General features: G+C 37.3%; 1 protein-coding gene and 1 long non-coding RNA gene across 4 annotated transcripts; one reads left to right on the top strand and one right to left on the bottom strand.

The window, feature by feature from the left end:
- Window positions 1-1,208: 1,208 nt before the first annotated feature.
- On the bottom strand, window positions 1,209-4,583 carry LOC139979146 (uncharacterized). Of its 3 annotated transcripts, XR_011797092.1 has the most exons (4): window positions 4,377-4,423; window positions 3,829-3,889; window positions 2,971-3,425; window positions 1,209-2,397 (listed from the first exon to the last, which is right to left on the bottom strand). It is a non-coding gene; the product is annotated as an uncharacterized lncRNA (long non-coding RNA). The 3 variants fall into 3 exon arrangements; XR_011797093.1 differs by lacking the exons at window positions 3,829-3,889; window positions 4,377-4,423 and adding an exon at window positions 4,461-4,583; XR_011797091.1 differs by lacking the exon at window positions 3,829-3,889 and having other exon boundaries at window positions 4,377-4,445.
- A 7,785-nt stretch (window positions 4,584-12,368) lies between these two features.
- LOC139979145 (histamine N-methyltransferase-like) lies at window positions 12,369-18,904 on the top strand. Its single transcript, XM_071989849.1, has 3 exons — window positions 12,369-12,699; window positions 16,851-17,180; window positions 18,038-18,904. Exons 1-3 carry the CDS (start codon window positions 12,501-12,503, stop codon window positions 18,388-18,390), a joined length of 882 nt encoding a protein of 293 aa, XP_071845950.1. The 5' UTR covers window positions 12,369-12,500; the 3' UTR covers window positions 18,391-18,904.
- The last annotated feature ends 525 nt before the right edge of the window (window positions 18,905-19,429 follow it).

Raw genomic sequence — 19,429 nt, 5'->3', positions numbered from 1 at the left:
GTCAGTAACAATGTACTTTAACAAGGAAATAGAAGAAATAATCAAAAGCATAAAAAGTGCCTAATACTTTTATCGGTGGAAACAACGCCAAAATGTATCAATAATGAGATACAGAAGAACATGGAGCATGGGTACATGCCTGCTGCAATCATTCATTTCCATGATTCATTTGAGATAGTAAATACCAATTTCAAGTGCATGTGTTCTTTGGTATGAAATACAGAAGTAAAATTAATATGTTATGGCTGCTGGAAATAACCAATGTTGTTAAAAGCCAAGAAGAAAGAAGTAACCATTCCTCTCAGCCATTTACAATATGATTGTTTTAGCTAAAGACTTTTAATTTTGTGGCAAATAGTTTTATAGGTGAATCATAATTACATCATCATGTAAATAGGCAACGATGCTCAAAACACCAATGTTTCATTAACTAAAGGAATGCACTTAAAGTTGTCATTAGCAAAGCTATAGTGATGCGACCAATTGTTCTTGCATCTGTTTTTATGACAAAGACTAGTTATGATGGATAAGAGCATTGTTCAATTGTGAAAACCAAGCATAGAACAGGAACTTCATCTTTTCAATGATATGAAAAATTTCTTTTCAGGGTATTTTGATCCCTTGTATTAGAAATTACCATGAAACTAGTTCCCATGAAAGCTAAGGATATGTTTGGGGAATCACATACAACCTTTCATCCTAGAAAGGGGTATATGAAATCAAGCCAGGGTTCAGCAAATAGCCCCTGTTTGGTCCTTTGTACTCAAAAACTTACATTTTAATCAGAAGATAAAGCAACTCTGTAAAACTCTTTTAATAATCTGAGAGGAAGCACAACAGTCTTTGCTCATGAAAACCTGCATGCAAAGTAAAGTCATAATGAAAAATGTTTGTTTTAGATCTTTACAGCAAAGCACTTTATTTTTACCCATTTGGAACACAAAATACTTTGAAAGAATTCCATTGTCAATCCTGTCTTTTGCCAGTTTTTGGATCCTTCAAACACTTGTATTACTGTGATTTGAATAGTTTCATCACAACACAGATATATCTGATGCATTTTCCTTTATCAGTATATATATTATTAATACTGACTTCCTGTAAATGATTTCACAGTACATCCCTCATTGGGCTTTGTTTAGGATGAACATGTTTGTAAGTTCAAATTTTGCAAATTATTTCTGAAACATATACTATGATACCAATCACATTGATGCAAGCAAGCTCCATAACTAAGCAAGTACAAAGTGATTATTTGACAAACAATGGCTCTGAATAAAAATGAAAATGTAAACTAGAGTTTAAGCCCGATAGAATTTTTTTCAGACATTTTTGGACCCTTCCAACTCACTAGAGGTGTGGGCTATTATATCATTTCTCTGCCTGAAGAAAACATCGGCATATCATAAAATTAACTTTGTTTCGCTCTTTGATTATTACAATGATTATTATTAGTGCCTATTCACCCAATCAACAATTCTTCATAAGTTGAAATGTAAAAGCAGAGAAACAATTTCCCATGGCATCCTGTTCCATATTACAATTTGTTTCAACACATTTTCAAGATTTACCAAGAAACAAGATAATTACCAGTCAAATGGAGTTTTGCAATATCTCTCTGGACACCACATGAACTATTTAAACACTTCAGATGCATGATAACTATGAATGTTTATAATGGAATGTAATGCCACAGGCATGGTTTTAAATTGTTAAGAGGGTTATTTAAGTAGCCTGACGGTTTAGTTTTTGTTGATAAATTACACTAAAACAGCAATATATTAACTTCTTTAACTAAAGAATATTATTGTTTAAGCTGTCAATTAGCAAAAATATTCAGCAGTCCCTTTTTCTTGAATCTATATCCAGGACACAATTTGTACTTACCATGAATCAAATAAACCAATGGTGTTGTTAACATATACAGTAGAATGCAAAAATGAAACAAACCAAAATTAAAGTAAATTTCCTCCAAGGTGGTAATAAAAACAGTGTAAGAATTTTGACCAAAGGTGACCATATTTGAATTTCTGGTATATTTGGGGCAAATACAGCATACCTTTATGCTAGTTTTGCATGTAATATTGTACACACAATGCAAAATGTAACTGTTAAATTGTCACAAGGTAATTTCTAATAAAAAGTATGTACTCTTATTTACTGTATTTTAAGTATTGCTAAAACAAGAATATAGATGAATGAGCTCTTGTATTATCTGATCATACCATACACTACAGAATGAGTTATATAGCCTACCCCTGTCTCAAAGTGAAACAAGTTCTGAAACTTTTGTCTGGTTGACAATATTTCCACCATTCTGTCAAGGTGTTGGTCTAGTGAAGAAAAGAAACTGCTGTCCAGAGCAAGGTTGCTTAACCTCGAAAACTCAGCCTTCAACTGAAAGAATAAAATGAGAAATGTAGAAAACAATATTTAGTTAAGTTTGCCATATGAAAAGAAGATGGCTCCCTTTTGCCAGGTAGCAATATTATAGAAAGCCATTTCCAAGGTGAGAGTATAAATGCAACTTGTAAGTGCATTTGTCGATGGTAGTCAACTGCCAATCGGAATCCTGGGTAAGACCATCTATAATATACAGTTATAAACTAATTTTACAGGTATTTAGTGCAGATATTAGTGACAAACAAAATAAGTAATGGTGACTGACATCCATGGGTTAAAAAATACTAATTACTAATGCTAAAAAATGCTTAAAATGCTAATTACTGATCAGATCACCCTGCTGCACCATATTCAGACCACATACTTTGTATCTCTTTTTTTCTGTATTTTACCAAAATTTTATACATAAGAAATAAAACATCTCTAACACTAATCACCCACTGTGATTACTTTTATTACTCATTATACACTGCAGCTACTATATCATGAAAAATACAAAGCAAAATGTCCAATTTTAGTGAAGGAGACAGCACCCCCAATAAATTAATGAACAATTAAGGAACTTACTTCACTGGGAAGAAATAAGGCGGGCATCTTTCTACCATTTCGTTGACGGCTGGCGCATTTAAGACCAGGTCCTGTCTACGGTATGCATAGGTCCTTATCATCATTTTTTTAATCTGTCCATGTCCCTGTTTCTCTTTTGAACTTCTGTGCAAAAGTTTTCTCAATAAGACTCCATACTTGTTGCATCTTCTCCAATTGGAATGTCTGGTAAGTAATTTATTTCTGCTCTCTTTGGTTTTTTGTGTTTTGATGAAGACGTTCCAGGGTAGGAGCGCTTCCTTGGGTTAACGTTTAGATGTAAACGTTTAGAAACTGCCTTCAAGGCTTAACTTATCTTTCAAAGTTTCCATAAGGTTTTCAACAGACTCTGGACGTTGCTCAAGGGACACCTTCTGAATGTCCTTTGGTGACAACACTACCCTCAATTTGTACATAGTATCAATTTCTGAGCAATCCTATGCATGAAAAGAGAACAATGTAAGTGAGTTAGAAGCTGGCTATATCGTTTCGTACACTCCCATTAGAATTACAGTACTGTACCACATAGTAATATTTTAGCAGTAAGTGCAACAACCCATTCAGCTGCAGTATACCAAATGCACTGCATAAATATGCAGTATGGCAGCTGATCTACTGTACATCTACTCTTGGCTACTTGCATGAGTAGAAATTTTGCATGTAAATGTCATCCAAGTACTGCATCTTTCAACGTTTAGTAAGGCTCATGCTTTATCACAGACAACTCAACTTAGGGTAACTCCTATTGTTCTTCATGTATATCTACAGAGTGTTTTAACACAACCACTTTAGCTTCTCTCATAGTGTAGGAAGTTAGAGGGTAGTAATCTTTAAGATTACCTGGACAAACTACTTGATCATAGTTTTCAGTCTCTGTCACTTTGTATGCTCCAATGTGGCTCTGAAAAATAGATTTATGCAATTTTACTACAAGCCATCCATTGTTTTTATCAACAATAATAGTTTGTATATTTGCTAGTACAGAATGACCACTATCACTGCCAATCATAACAACCATATCTCTAAATTATTCCTCATTCAAATTTGCTAATCAGTACCATGTATTAACCACATGAGCTCATGCTGATGAACCGAATGTTTTACTCCTTTGTCTCACACTGCGCAACTGTTAATGGTTAGGCCTATCTGTAAAGCTCTATAGCCTAACCTAATGCACAGCCTACGTTCAACGTGAAATGGAGCTTATAAATGTTGTAGGCTAGGCTGTTGAAATAGTAACTTTTCTAATCCAATTCAATCACGCATATAATTTCATGCTGCAAGTTTTAAACTTTGACTTGGGCTAATATTAACAACATATTTCAGATTCAGTCGCATCTTTGCGAATATCATTACTGTATTGAGCATTAATCATTCTAAATACGAACCGTAAATCATCCAAGACTTGGAAAAGCTGGCCCCTGACGTATGCTATCTACTTAGTCGATATACGCGCGCGAGCGATCACTTACCGGTAATTTTGTTGCAAATACGCACAGTCTTCTCTTTCCAGTCGTTTTCATGTAGAAATGTTTTGATACTCGACCATCACAAGTTGAAACAACGATATCTTCATACGTTGATCTACGTTTCCGCGTAAAACTTACGTAAATCATGTTGTAACGCTTATTTTAACATTATTGAGTCATCCTGACTGTCATAACCCTTGTTCAGAAAGCTCATCTACCGGTTGGGTTTTACAGTGAAGTATCGTCCATTACAAGTGTTACTTATAAGTATAGGTCGAGTAAGTTCGCTATGGAACTGTACGGTAGGCTCTAATCTACACGAGGTCAAAACGTCTAACACATATACGCTATACGCAATCATTTGGAAAACTATTATTTTCTCTAAAACAGAACTACAACTACAGTGGTCTTGTGGTGCATGCTGGGATGTATTGACAAAATAGCTAACGAAATATTGTTTAGGGCTACTGCACATATCTTGGATATTATTGTCACAGATTGCTTATACCTGTGATGTTTCTTCTTCTTTGTTTTAAGACCATGTCTCTGTCTTTCGTGTAAGTTTAGTTATAATTGAAACTCAGTCAGCTCCGTGCTGATTTCCACATTACGCAGATCTTGTTTATAAGAAAATCCGCCATAGATACCCCACTTTTTCCCTACCCGACCTACCCGACCAATGGCTCATTACTTTTTACGGAAAAAGTGTGGTATCTAGGACGGATTTTCTTGTAGGCAAGATCTGCGTAATGATATCACTTTGAGAACATTATTACATTGACAACTACATGGTGCAATGCAAAAACAAAAGTCGTTTGATGATAAAATATACCGTTTTCATGACAACCAAATTTAAATCTGACGATATGCTAATTGTATGTTACACTACTACAATATTGTACTCTGTGGTTTCTGGAATTGACCTGAAGTGGAATTAGTAGTGGTTCAAAGTTTACCAATACATATTGCCCTGTCGTTTTTCATGCATATATATTTCTGGTATAGCGCCCTCTGTTTTAGATTGGCCCTAAACATCCTAATCAATTTCTATGGCTCTAACATATACTTCGATTTTAGTAGTCGAACTATCTCTTTGTTTTTCATTTATTGTTGTTGTTGTTTTCATATGTATGTCAGTTTGTCTATTGTTGTTGTTGATGTTTGGTTGTTTTGTTTTATAGTTATGATGGCTCTCTGTATGATGTGCCTGTAATGGGCCTAACGCTCTCAATTCCCTCCCTGACAATACAGAGGAAAGTCACGACTGCGCAATCTCATTACAGTATATCATGAGAAATTCGATTCCCGTTTCACAGTATAGACAAGGAAAACATTGGAAACTCCTACGCATTGTGTATACGAATATATATTTTTTTCTTCTTCAAATTCTTTTGAATAATCGAGACCGTCAAAAGTATGTCTGGGTAAAGGACAATATCAACATACATTTTACAAAGAGATACACACATGCTGAAAGCAATTGCATCATATTATAATATACGGGTAATTGTTTTCAGTACAGACTGTGCGTGCTCATAGTCAATGGCTTGTAGCTCATGCATGGCAATAATAATGTATGAAACATTCCAAAACGCATGGAAGATTCGGAACGACTAAATTCTGAAGCAGATTATAATATACGGGTAATTGTTTTCAGTATAGACTGTGAGTGCTCGTAGTCAATGGCTTGTAGCTCATGCATGACAATAATAATGTATGAAACATTCCAAAACGCATGGAAGATTCGGAACGACTAATTCTGAAGCAGATTTCATGAGTTGCTATTTAAAAAGATATTCTCATAGATAGTGTGACATTTATATGGAATACATTTTCTTTTGCACTTTTAGTTGATAAAAAACACCTCAATATAGTCGTAATCGATTAATCGCCAGTAGTCGCGATAACACTTTGGAAGTTCGATTAATCGCGCTCAAACCCTAAGTTTCGATTACTCGACTACAAGCTAGCACTACATATATCAGGTGCGTATCCAGGGGGGGGCGTTGGGGGCGCGCGCCCCCCGGGTAGGAAAAGAGGAGAGAAAAAAAGAGAAGAAAAAAGGGAAAAGGAGGGGGAAAAAAAGAAAAGGAGGAGAGGAAGGAAGGGAAAAGAAAAAGAAAAAAAGAGGGAAAAAGGAGAAAGGAGGGAGTAGAAGATAGCCAAGACCTCGGGAAGAGAAAGAGGAACAGTCATAGTTAAAGCGCTGATCCCTTTTATATACACAGGTAGCCAGTGACAGATCAAGGATTACGGAAGGGGTGTGCGCCTCACCCTACCCCTTACATCGACAACTCCATTTTTGACGTTTCCATTTTTCCTCTCTCACTAATGTATCTATATAAATACTATATATGGTCTATCATAACGCGTGTGTGTGTATGGACGCCTTAAAAAATTGTAGAATTGTGCTATATGGAACCAACTGTGGCTGGTCTTGAACTCGACCGAGTCGTCGGGGAACATTTCGGGAAGGGGGCGACCGCCCCCCCCCCGAGCAAATTTTCTTTATGACATCGCTAGTAATTTCAAAATAGACAATGCTTAGATGCAACTTACAAGGCCTGGGAAGTGTCATTTCCAGCGATCTGGGAGGCATTTTCGGCCAAAATTTTTCTTGTACGCTTCGCGCCAACACATGGTGGCGCTTCGCTTAGATAGTTTGCCTACAGGCAATTACTCGCTACACGCCTGTTCGAATTTGTAAAGCAAAGAGCAGATATAACATCATATCAGTGAGCATTGAAATGCATTTTCCACGATGAACAGCCTCAAAAACTGTCTATGTGTGTAGTCAAAGGCGTAGGAGCCCAATTGGATTTGGGGGCTGTAATGACTTGCCCGAAAAAAAAAGCCAAAATTTTTCGCGCAAGAAGCGCGCGTTCAACATATCGATGCCAATATCATATAAGCAAACATCGGTCGTTACATTGCATGGCATCGTGTACCGCACGGTCCGTCAAAGTTGCACAGTATACCGCCAAATGCTAATGTAAACAACCAAATATCTTATGTAGATGGAGAAAAAGCATACAGATCCATTTATGTCAAAACTCTCTTTTACAGTAGTAATGTCGGCCAAGCTTACAACTTTATTTTAATTACCACGGAGATCATTTTTAAGCTATTCATTGCTATTTATTTTTCTTTCAGTAGGTGTCCGAAAAAAATTGGGTTGCGGAGGGGGGGGGGCTGCAGCCCCCGCCTCCTACGGGACCTACGCCTATGAGTGAAGTCTTCGCTTTCGATATACCTGATATCGGAAATATCTGCTATTTTTCTCTTCCTTCAACCAAGTTTTACAATAGCCATTATAAGAGGTTGCAATATTTCTACACCAAGAAATTAACTCTGTCGGAATTTTCCAAAATTTCCTCACCAACATTATTCATCATACTTTCCTCTACTCGTGCAATTTGGACCTGTCTGTTAGGGCTTCAAGGAGGTTTTTCTATATTGGTTATCCATAGATTGAATTTTCTGCAACATTATGGCTATGTTTTCAAGTGATTTTATTCACGAGAAATCTCAATTTTCAAATTCTCAACAAATAATGGGCTTAAAACCTTCAAAAGTGGGGCTTTCGGATATTGTGGGCCGTGACGTAGAATCACCTACAAAAGCAATCATCCATAGGACATGCAATCAGGTCGAACATGATGTGTGACTGGTGACAATCTTCAAAAAGTTTATGGATGGAAAAAAAACTTTGGGGAAATACTTGCTTCTCAGGCAAAAGTGTACATCTGGTTGCTCATTTTCAAGCTCGAGAAGTGCCATTTCCGGTGATCTGGGGGGTATCAAAACCAAAAATTTTCTTGTACGCTCCGCGCCAACCGATGGTGGCGCTCCGCTTAGATAGTAATTCGCGCCCCCCGGGTTAGAAAATCCTGGATACGCGCCTGTATATAATCAGCTTTTAGAAAAATAGCCTAACCTATCAAATGCAACACTCAAGTAGTTCATCGGCAAATATCGCAGAGGTATACAGGTTCTCACAATGCTACACTAGCACTGTGCTGTATTTACGTTCAGCAAGCACCTGCTCCAGTTAGATTCATGCGTTTGCTTGTCAGTTATACACTTGTTATGCAGTACAACGTTCAGTCCTAGCAATGTTTAATCATTGCGCATAATAGCAAATTTGTAACTTATTAATTTTTACGATTGCCAAAGTATTTGTCATTTCTTCAAACATATGTTTACTTTATGACTGGCCTGGTTCACATTTATTGGATGTCAGATAGAGTGTGTAGATTGCGGTGTAGTTCATTTCAATGTGCAAAGTATGTACCTGCTATCACGCTAGGATAGAGCCTAGCCTAGAACGTTCAACGTCATTCTACAGAAAACTTTTCCATATCATCAAACCACAACAAGGTGTTACATCTATATTCATTGTGTGCATGTTTGCTTTTATTAGTGCTAGTAGTTGTAGTAGCCTCGGAGATTCATTCGAAAGTTTTTTTTTTTATTTACTATGAAATGAGTTAAGAAACGTTGTAGATCAAAAGTTGTTCACAGTTTTTGTTTGGTAAATGTTTTAACATGATTTATAGACACCAAAGACACGGAAAAAACAAATAAAGACAGTGCACCATGGAGAAAGATTTGTTTTGACTATTTCTGCAATTTAAAACTGACAGTTATGACATTATTATAACTGTATACGAGTAGTCGCGAAAGGAGCTATGCGATTAATCGACTACAAAAGAAAGAGTCGACTATCAGCACTTATTTAGATATAAGTTGTTTGAATGTAAACTAAACTTTGACGAGATAAAACCTCTCTTACATTGCAGAAAGTAGACCATAACAGGTGGTCTGCGATGATATCATGGTAGACTTTCTTCGAAAGAATTTCTTTCAATTATAGTATACTAGAGTATTGTTGATTTGTCCTAGTATTATATGATATCTCTTGGAATGCTTAATTTGTTGTGATCTTTGTTCTCTTCAATATGCATTTTTTTTTATGTCAAGAGAAAATATTACTTTCCTTGGTATATGGAACTTTTTGGACATTATAATTTGGCACGAAAGTTATCAGGCTGCCCGATATCTTATGCTACCTGGTAACCTCGTTTGAGTAATGCAACCAGGGATCATGATATGATATGATATATGATATTCACTAATCGGCATGTGCATGGTATAAAGTCATCACCAAATACTTACTAAACCAAGTTCTCAATGCGTTGTTTATATGCGAAGGCCCATACCCCCCCCCCATTCTTTCCACTTACACCCATCCCCAACCCCAATCTTGATTGCAACGTCCCCAGCGTGATATAGAGTATAGGCTACAATGTTCTCAGTGCACCGGTTACTACAAACCAGTATACAAGGTTTGGTATAAAATTTCAGCAACAAAAAACTCACATATTTACTTAACTTTTATTAAATTATTTCCAAGGATATTGCCAAGTACTCAATTAAATTGGTTCCGTAAGCGGCAAGTAAATATAATAACCATAAGATATTTGACAGAACCCTTAACATTGATATGTGCTGGTATATATCATAATATATTGGCCCCTGATTTATAACTGGAAATACACAGGTATATTGATAGACATCCGTCACTTTTGATATAATATACACTTAACCCGTCGCTGTACTTTCCACGTTAATTGTAACATTTCAATATCTGCGCGTATTCAAAGACATTTGCCTATATACAGATATGATATTAATTATATTCATATCTTAACATGCAGCATAGTCATAAAATAAAATCATCTTCGGAATCCTATACGCTCGACCACTCTACCACCCCTCCCTTCGCTCCTTCCGGTATATTCATATGAATGTGGTGATGGTGGATATTCAAACGTCTTTCTCACGTGTTATTTTTGTTGTTTATGTGTTATATGTTATGGCATATATATTGTAAGTATGTGTGTGTGTGTGTGTGTAGTTTTTGTGGGGGAGAGGGGGGGGGGGCATATGAAAAGAATTAATATTGTAAGATGCAAATATTAATGTTATGTATTGTTTTTATGTTTATAGAAACCGCAGAATAAATGAAAACCCCATGCAGGTAATAGCTCCGTGATTACTAATACCATTGAAGTATTCCATGGGACATCCAGAAGAGACCCACATAGCAGTACACGGGTACACAGAGCCAAGTACGAGTTGTGATATCCAACAAAAAATTAAAAATGGGACTCGTAAAGGGCGAAAGGATCCCGTTAACATTTTACTGACTTATGAACCATGTCGACAGTCAGAACAAGTCATTACTTAAAGTGCCAACTCTTGTAAAGGTAGATTTGTGATATCTTAGTTACAAAGTGATATACATACAGTGTAATGTCGTCAGTGTAAACCAGCTGTAGTTATCTTACTATATACAAACCAGTAACTTTGTGTGTAATCACATTACAGCTATAAGTCTATCGCATTTGCTTCGCGATATTTTTCACATTAATTATTGAACGTTTTATTCAACTACCCGCATTTCAGCGTTATAGATCTACAAGATAATTTCGGTATAAGCATAACGATGAAAACATATAGGCTCATCTTTATGTGGATACATGCTGGGTTTTATAAACCTGTGTACTTGAATACTTGTACAGCGTGTGCATGTAGAAGAATATGATGTGATTTTGTGTGTAATTTGTAGCTGATTTAACAATTGGTATGACCTAAAATAATGTATTTACAATGAATCACAAATTTATCAAGGAGAAATGTTGTTGAATGTTGTTCCAATGAGCTTTATTGTCCACATGACAGGGAGGGGTGGGACCTTTATTGAAAACGTGCGGTATTACAAAAAAAATGAGAGGTCCTAATTTCACTGAGGAAGGGGAAACGATTGCTGGGGAGGGGGTTGTTATGTTGTCTGTATTCTGCTGTGAACTTGCGTAAAAGCCGAAATGGTACTTACTATGATAGAGAGAAGGGGCTGAAGGTAGTAGAGAGCAGCGTGGGTGTGTGTGTGGGGGGGGGGGGGCGTGGTGATAGTTGGATGCCAGGAATGCGGAGTGATGTTGAGTTTCCCAGTTAGATGGGAAGGGACAAGAACAGATGAGAAATTCAAAACAGAAGAGTAAAGTTTCTTATGCGAGGAATAGATTTTAGCAACATAAAAGAGGAGGTCGAAGTTTCAAAATGAAAGAGTCGCTTTTTCTTTAGAACATTTTCACATGCTATAGTTTATAGATTCTGACTGAGGTCATTCCTGTAACAGAAAAGAGGTATGTGTATGTGTGTGTGAAGGAGGGGGGTGGGGGTTGCAGCACAGATTTTGTACTGATATATAGCTGGGTATTATGAGGCCTATACGCAGGTCTTGATGGTGAATTTTACGAGGATTTACTTCGTGTTACCAAGAGCAGCCTATAGAAGAGAGATGCTGCCATAAATGAGGTTTGATGAGTCAATAGCTATTAGCGCCCTCTTTTTTTATAACGTGATCGTTCTTTGGATATTGGACTTTCTCTGTTTACATTGAATTGATAATTTTGTTAGAGTGTGTGTATGTATGTGTATTCAGACGGCTTAATTTCCATACGGCTAATGCCCTGTGCAAATAACCATGACAATTTACAAGTATAGGCTAGGACTGTCCAATATATAAATATTTATTATACTTTATTTTTTTTTTATATATATATATAACCGCCGTAAGGTATGTACAGGTCTACTTTAAAGCCTAGGAATCTAATGTATATATATATATATATATATATATATATATATATATATATATATATATATATATATATATATATATATATATATAAATTATTGCTTAATAAAGACTATAGCCCTAACTTTTAATGCATTAAAGACCTACGACTTCCTTCTGATTAACGCTTTACATCAACATTTGTTTCTTTCTTCCCTTCTTGCAGTTGCGCAGTAGCAGCTATACGTGGCAAGGACGTAATCAAACTGCCGACGACCACCAGCGAACTTTGAGCAAAGTCCTTATAGGTTAGACCTAAACACAACACAGTAGCTAAAATACATATTCGTTATATACGTATCATATATAGCCGAGTCTATACACATTCTACGTACAAGATGGATGTTAATTTCTACACACCACTGCAAGCAAGTCAGCAATATTCAGCTTCGTTTGAAGCTTACAAAGCAAATTCAGAAGAAAACCAGAACATTTCGAGATGGATTTCTGAGCAATTTGATGACATTTCGAGAAGTCTTTGCAAGCAATTCGAAGGCGTCTCCACCTTGTCAATACTTGGTATCGGCAGTGGTGATGGTAAGTCTAACTCACTAACACATTCGTTATAGCCTATATGTTTATTAGCACGTTTTTGTTTAATTAATTGTTTATAATATCAGGAGCATCGAAGGATATTGGTAATAACATTTTGGTTTCTCGTCCAATTTCCCATCGATGTGTTTGACACTTGCCACTTACAGGTACGGTAAAGGGCTAGTCATTCAGAGAATGGCAATTCGAGAATTTACCACTTGGGATAATGAGAATTGTGTGTGTGTGCGTGTGTGTGTTTATATTTCTTTCATCCTCAGTTTTCCGACCATGGCATCTACCCACATATTCCTAGCAGTAGCTTTTTTTTCTACTGATCCGTTGCCAACCGCATTGCATATAAGCATCAGTTTAAGTACAGAAGTGCGTTGTATAGCCTACACATGTCTAAACATACCGGTTTGACGAAGTACTTCCATGATATAACAGTAATTCCGTCTGTGCATGCACACAATGTACCGCGATCACCACAAGGAAAGTGTTCCAACTCCCCGGTGTCATTGTGCGTGACCGGTAAATTATATTTTCTTTTCCGCTGCGTATATGATTCCCATATCGTTGCATGGTTACTATGGTAACAAATTTGCTGGACGTGATCGTCGCAGCCTATCACTGGGAAGGATAGGAAACATGGGGCACAGTTGTATAGTTTAGTGACTATTGGAAGACGTCGTAGATTGCAAGGGATAAAATCACTTTTATTCAACGGTATAGGATACCTAGGTATAATATGTTGATAGTGCTATATGGTTCCACAGTTTAATCGTGCAAATAATTTGTATAGTATTTTGCATTGTAATCTAAGTATAAGTTATTTTTGGTTAGGCCACTTTTATTGTTTGATCACAATGGTAAGTTCATATAATGCCGTTGTTCAATAACTTACGATGGTATGCTTGGGGGAGTTTATAAGTCTAGACAATGCTTCCTGTGAAAAGCAAAACAAGTGATTTTGTGATATTATTATGCGCATCATGCATGAGAACTCATGATAATACTTGTTTATATATATATATTCGTATACGCCAGTTTATTGCTGCATTGACGTACACACTAAAGTCGTCACTGCACTGTCCGTAGAACACAGACATAGAAGTTACGTGCATGCATTCATCATATTCGATAGAGCTGCATACAGTTATATATAGGCATAGCATGGTATTGGCAAATTAACCTACCATGATAGGTTAGTTTTAACACAAAATGAATGGAATGTCATGGACTCATGGTACTCAAGCACGTAGCCAGGCTGTGGCATGGGAGAGGGAGGGCCAAGGGCGTAGGAGCCGGGGGTCTGGGGGGCGCTAGCCCCCCAGTGAAAAATATGGGGGCGGAAGCATCATTCATCCCCCCGCCCCCCGCTTCGCAAGTCAGAAAACCCCTTTTTCATTTCTTAATAAATGCGATTGTGGATAATCATCAGTAAGGAACTAACTGCCCTTGGTGCTCAGAACATTTTGGCAGAAAAAAATCTCATTTGGAGCACCAAATTGCATCTAAGGCCAGGTGAAAATGCAAAATTATTTACAAAATGGAGTGGGTGTTGAAGTGTGCTATATTGCACCAAATTGCATCTGAGGCCAACTGGAAATGCAAAAAATTTCCAAAGGGGAGGGGGACACCCCCTCCCCTTAAACCCTCCCCCAGGCCGGCCATCAGTCTTCAGCCCCCCCCCCCACTCAAAAGTACCTTCCTACGCCACTGGGGAGGGCTACCTCCCCTCCCCAACATAAAGAGTCCCCCCCCAAAAAAAAAATGCGAATATAGTTTTGCTTCCTAATATTTTATTTCAAACGTTGATACAGGTAAAATACCGTGCTGATGTTGTTCGTTAAAACAGAAACTAGAATCGATGAGACCCAAATTTCGCTATGTTATCGGCCATGATTCATAGCCTATACTACAGCATACTTTATAGATTCAAGAATGTTCACCAACCTTTTAGATTTGTTGCATCGCAAGGTATAGCGGTATAGCGCCGTAGTGACTTTAACTTCACAAGTAACCCCCCGCCCCCTCCTCCCCCTTTCTGAATACTAGGCTACGGGTCTGATGGTCGTGTCCGCTCTCGTTTCGTATAAACTTCCTAGTTCACCAACACAATTTTTAACATGCATTACAATTTTAAATCACATTCAATCATCCGGATTCACCGTCAATAGTTTATTACGTTTAACTTTTAACTTTGTGGGACACGAAATTTTGTACCATGTGGTTTAAAGAGTCAATCATTCTTTAAATCAGAACAGCAGAATGGTGGTTACAATCAGTGGCGTAGCTAGGGAATCAGGGGACACTGTTCAAGCGAGAGGGTTGGAGGACCTTCACCCTAGCTCACTGCATCGAAAAAGTAGCCTACTCGACACAAAACCAAATGTATACCAACTACATTATTATGTTTGACTATCTCCTTGACTGGCAGTTATGATCCGTTGGCTAACCAACCCATGAGGGGGGGGGGCTGGAAATCTGGGGCCCGGGAAATTAGGAGCCCATGTTCAAAGAACTTCCAAAACCGCCTATTGCTACGCCATTGGTAACCACACAATTTTTTTAGATCGATTCTTTGTTAGATCGATTAGATAATCGATTAGAAGGGAATATATTCATCTGAGAGATACACATGCATTTAAAACCAACGCGATATGCAACTTTAAAGGATTGGTTCAGTTGTCATACATGTTAATGTTATATGAAAGAGGACAATAAAAGAAACACAATGGTGAAAAAACTGTTCAAATATCTTTTTCGGTTAAAGAGATATTCAAGTGTAAAGTTTATCAGATTTTGTAGAAACTGCTGAAATCTGACTAGCTGTGATGTCACATCCTCACATTCCTGAAAAGTCTTTGTTTTTTTCTCTAATTGTTTTGTGAGATTTCATGACTTTCACCCAAAAGATATGTCAGGAGATCTCATATTTGTCAAAGGAATTATTTGAGATTAAACATCTGAAGAATTTTTGATTATATTATTTTCAAATGTGTTAAAAAATGTAAATAATTTTTAAAGAAATATATTCACAAATGTTAAGGAAGTGAGGATGTGACGTCACACCCTCACAGTAAGTCTTTCTACACCAGTCGTTTTCAAAGAAATTTTGATATCTTCAAAGTGTCATATCTCCTTAACAGAGCATGCTATCATGGTAGTTTCTTCACTGTTCTTTTTGTCTTTTTGTGCTCTTTCATACAAAATAGACATGTCAAACACCTGAACCCGGAATCCTTTAATTTTGTGTAAAACATCATGGAGGTCTAGTATCATAATTTGTTGATTTGGTATCTTATGAAATCTCAAAAAAATGTACAGTCTGATATTTCAGTTGCGAGAAACTATCTCTCTTTAGTGGCTCCAATTTGTTTTAGCGATGGATAATTATTCGGTGCTATACTCCAGAGCGTTATATCAATCATCGTATACCATAAAAGTATAATTTAAATTATACTTTCCACGTGATTGACTATGCAGATTATATATAATAGCTATAGCTAGTAATAGCTATACAAGTAGAACGTATTGGAAGAAGTCATGAAAAATCACTTAGTAAGTGATTTCCACTGCGTACGTTTCTCGAACTACTTTCTTCTACATAAAAGTGAACACAATCATGTTCACTTCAGAGTACAGCTATGTTTCCATTTTCTCTATTTTTTATCTTCTGTTTTTGAGTTGGCGCCACCTGATCCCTTTATCTATATTCGATTTCTACCATATTTGGACACAAATATATTGTAACGCTGTCCGCTCCGGTAGTGTGGTGAAGTACCCGGTTGGTAAGTAAGGGGGTGGAGGGTGGGGGCGTAGATAAGTAGAGACTCGAGGACACCGTTAAATAAAAATACATCAACAGTGCACTAACAACAACAATAACAAAACGGGTATGCTTCATTCTAAAGAATAGTAGCACTTTCTCAGGATCAGAAATTGAGCTCGTTAAACGTACAGCGGGAAAACTTCACAAATCAGACACGTCAAAATTGAGGTGCTCAGAGAACACGGATATATTTCTGTTTTATTTTCGTTCTTGTATTCCCTTCTTTTTCTGTTTTTTTTTCACCATAAAACTATAAGCATTATGTTCTCAAATAATATAAATTTTGTTCACTTCTGTTACCTCTCTCCCCCCTCGGTAGGCACTTTCGAAGTTGAGATAGTCATCCAACTGCTGAAGACATTTCCTTCCGTGGCATGCACTGTTGTTGAACCTTCCGGTGAGAGAATTGAAAGCTACAAGCAGCTCGTTGAAAAACGCAAGAGCGCCCTACATGGCGCAACCTTCGAATGGCGAGCAGAATCACTTGATGAGTTTTATGAAGTTAACCGAGTAAATAAGCGTCAGTTTCATTTCCTTAGTCTCATACATAGCTGTTACTTTATGAAACATCAAGAACTGGAAAACCACCTTCGGCAGATAACTGGCTTTCTTTATGCAGGTGGCCAGGCCCTCATCATGCACGATGCGGGTATGTAAATATGTATTCCATGACAATCTTACACGTTACCGCGATTATAATGTTTTCGGTACACCAGTAATTCAGTAAAGCATTTTTACTCATATGATATATTTGTTCGTCAACATAGTCTTGAACGAATATGCGTAAGAGAAGTTACTGACATACCAGAATGCTCAATCGAGATTAGTTGAAAGTGTCTTTATTTAGTTACTGAGTTAAAAGCCACGATAACTGTGCTCCATTTCGTCTATTTTCTGGCAAAAATATCGGATTCGACGACGCATCGACCTAAGTTCTGTTTCGCGTGATCTCGTCGTTGTACACGTGGCATGGCCAATGGAAAGCTACAAGGATTGGTTGGTTGACAACAGCGTAGTTTATTTACTTTTGGCCCTGTTGGCTTGCCATAAATTCAAACTCCTAGAAAGAGTACAGTACAACTAAACTATGGGGGTGTGACCTGTGAAAGGAGGTAACATCAACACGGCTATAACCAATAACATCAGCGAGGGTGTAAAGCGGCGTCAGTACCGACCTCCTTCTTAAGGGGGTTACTTCTTAAGTATTTGTCATACTTCGAATTAGAATTGATTTAATAGTCACGTCGATTAGGCCTGTTAACAGGGACAAAGGAAAATTTTTGGAGGTAAAAAGTGTTAGGTTCACGGAAACTCCAAAAATATGGAAGTTTTCCAGAAGGAGATATCCTTAGTATTTTAAAGAGAACGTGTATCTTACTATGATCATGCCAATTCATCTGCAGTTAAAATTTGATCAATTATCCCTGGACTTCTGATGACAAAATTAATTGTGCCAATATGTATATATATATCAGGTTTGTTTGATTTTATTCTTTGTTTTCCCAGAGACAACACTTATGATTCAGTTTCAAAAGCGTTTCACAAGCAATTTGCATCCATTACGACCAACCATACACGGTGGACACATTAAGGATGCGTTGAAAAACCTTCAGATTGAATACGAGGCATCCATCATTCCTATCCTCTGTGATGCTACAAAATGCTCTGACGAAGACTCCGTGGAAGGCAATTTGCTGCTTGATTTTCTTTTTGCAGTCGAAGGTTGTAGAGCGAATGGGAAATCAGAAATTTTGAAGATGATCTTTGAGTTTATGAACAACAGTGATGTATCATTTAATGAAAACGGAAAGTTATATGTACGGATGCCTACACAGGTCATCGTGATATCGGTTACATGAGTTTGGTCCAGTGCGACAATATCGCTAACCCCTAACGAGCCATTCGGGTTTGTTATTTAAATAATGCAAGAGGTTGGCCAAGTATGATTAAATCCTTGGGTTTATGTGGTTTTTTAGTTTTTGGTTACGATGATAATCGTAAACCTTTGCATTCATGATTGCGTGTGTATGCGTGTGCGTGCGTTTGTGCCGCCCAGCTTGTAATCACGATATCTCGATATAAGTGAAGGTCGGACCAATTTAATATTTGGTGTACCACATGGTACAAGAAGCCTGTTGTTTTTGGTGGAGGTCATTTGGGGGTCAAATTGTGAAAACCTTGTCAAGATGATATCTCAATATTGGAAGCTTGGGCAGATCTCATACTTGGTATGAAGGTGTATAACGTTGAGTAAAAGAAGCCTATTGAATTTGGTGGAGGTCGAAGGTCATTTAAAGTCAACAAATGACAAACCTTTACTTCACTCCCCTCTTACCAGTCTCTCTACACTAACGCACCTACCTAAACATAATATCGCAAGGGAAGCTTGGACAGATTGCATATTTGGTATGTTGGATTGATTTTGGTGGAGGTCAAAGGTCATTTAAAGTCAACAAATGCCAAACCTTTACTTCACTCCCCTCTTACCAGTCTCTCTACACTAACGTACTCACCTAAACATAATATCGCAAGGGAAGCTTGGACAGATTGCATATTTGGTATGTAACTGCAGCACATTGAGTACAAGAAACCTAATATTGTGAGCGGAGGTCAATGGTCCCATTTGAGTTCACGAGGGGTCAAATTGTGAAAACTATATATACACAATATTTCAACAAGGGCAGATGTCATATTTAGTATATTGATGTATCACATTTAGTACAAAAAGCCTGTTGTTGAGATCAATGGTCGTTTCAGGACAGGCTGTGTCATTATTAAGTAATTGTTTTCACATCACACTGCTTTTCACTGTATTACTAAGATCAAGTATGTTGTACACCCTCACTAAACATTACGTCAGATTCATGAAGAAAACTGCTCATGTTACATCATCGGAAA

Source organism: Apostichopus japonicus, chromosome 13, assembly GCF_037975245.1.
Source record: "Apostichopus japonicus isolate 1M-3 chromosome 13, ASM3797524v1, whole genome shotgun sequence".
NCBI classification, from domain to species: Eukaryota; Metazoa; Echinodermata; class Holothuroidea; order Aspidochirotida; family Stichopodidae; genus Apostichopus; species Apostichopus japonicus.
The sequence above is the reverse complement of the archived record's forward strand: the minus strand, read 5'-3'. Positions and strand labels throughout refer to the sequence as shown.

What these genes read in the sequence shown, in the direction of transcription:
- LOC139979145 (XM_071989849.1), top strand. Translation starts at nt 12,501, where the DNA reads ATGGATGTTAATTTCTACACACCACTGCAAGCAAGTCAGCAATATTCA. An exon ending in TGGTATCGGCAGTGGTGATG is followed by an intron (nt 12,700 to 16,850) that starts GTAAGTCTAACT and finishes CCCCCTCGGTAG; the next exon opens with GCACTTTCGAAGTTGAGATA. An exon ending in CCTCATCATGCACGATGCGG is followed by an intron (nt 17,181 to 18,037) that starts GTATGTAAATAT and finishes TTGTTTTCCCAG; the next exon opens with AGACAACACTTATGATTCAG.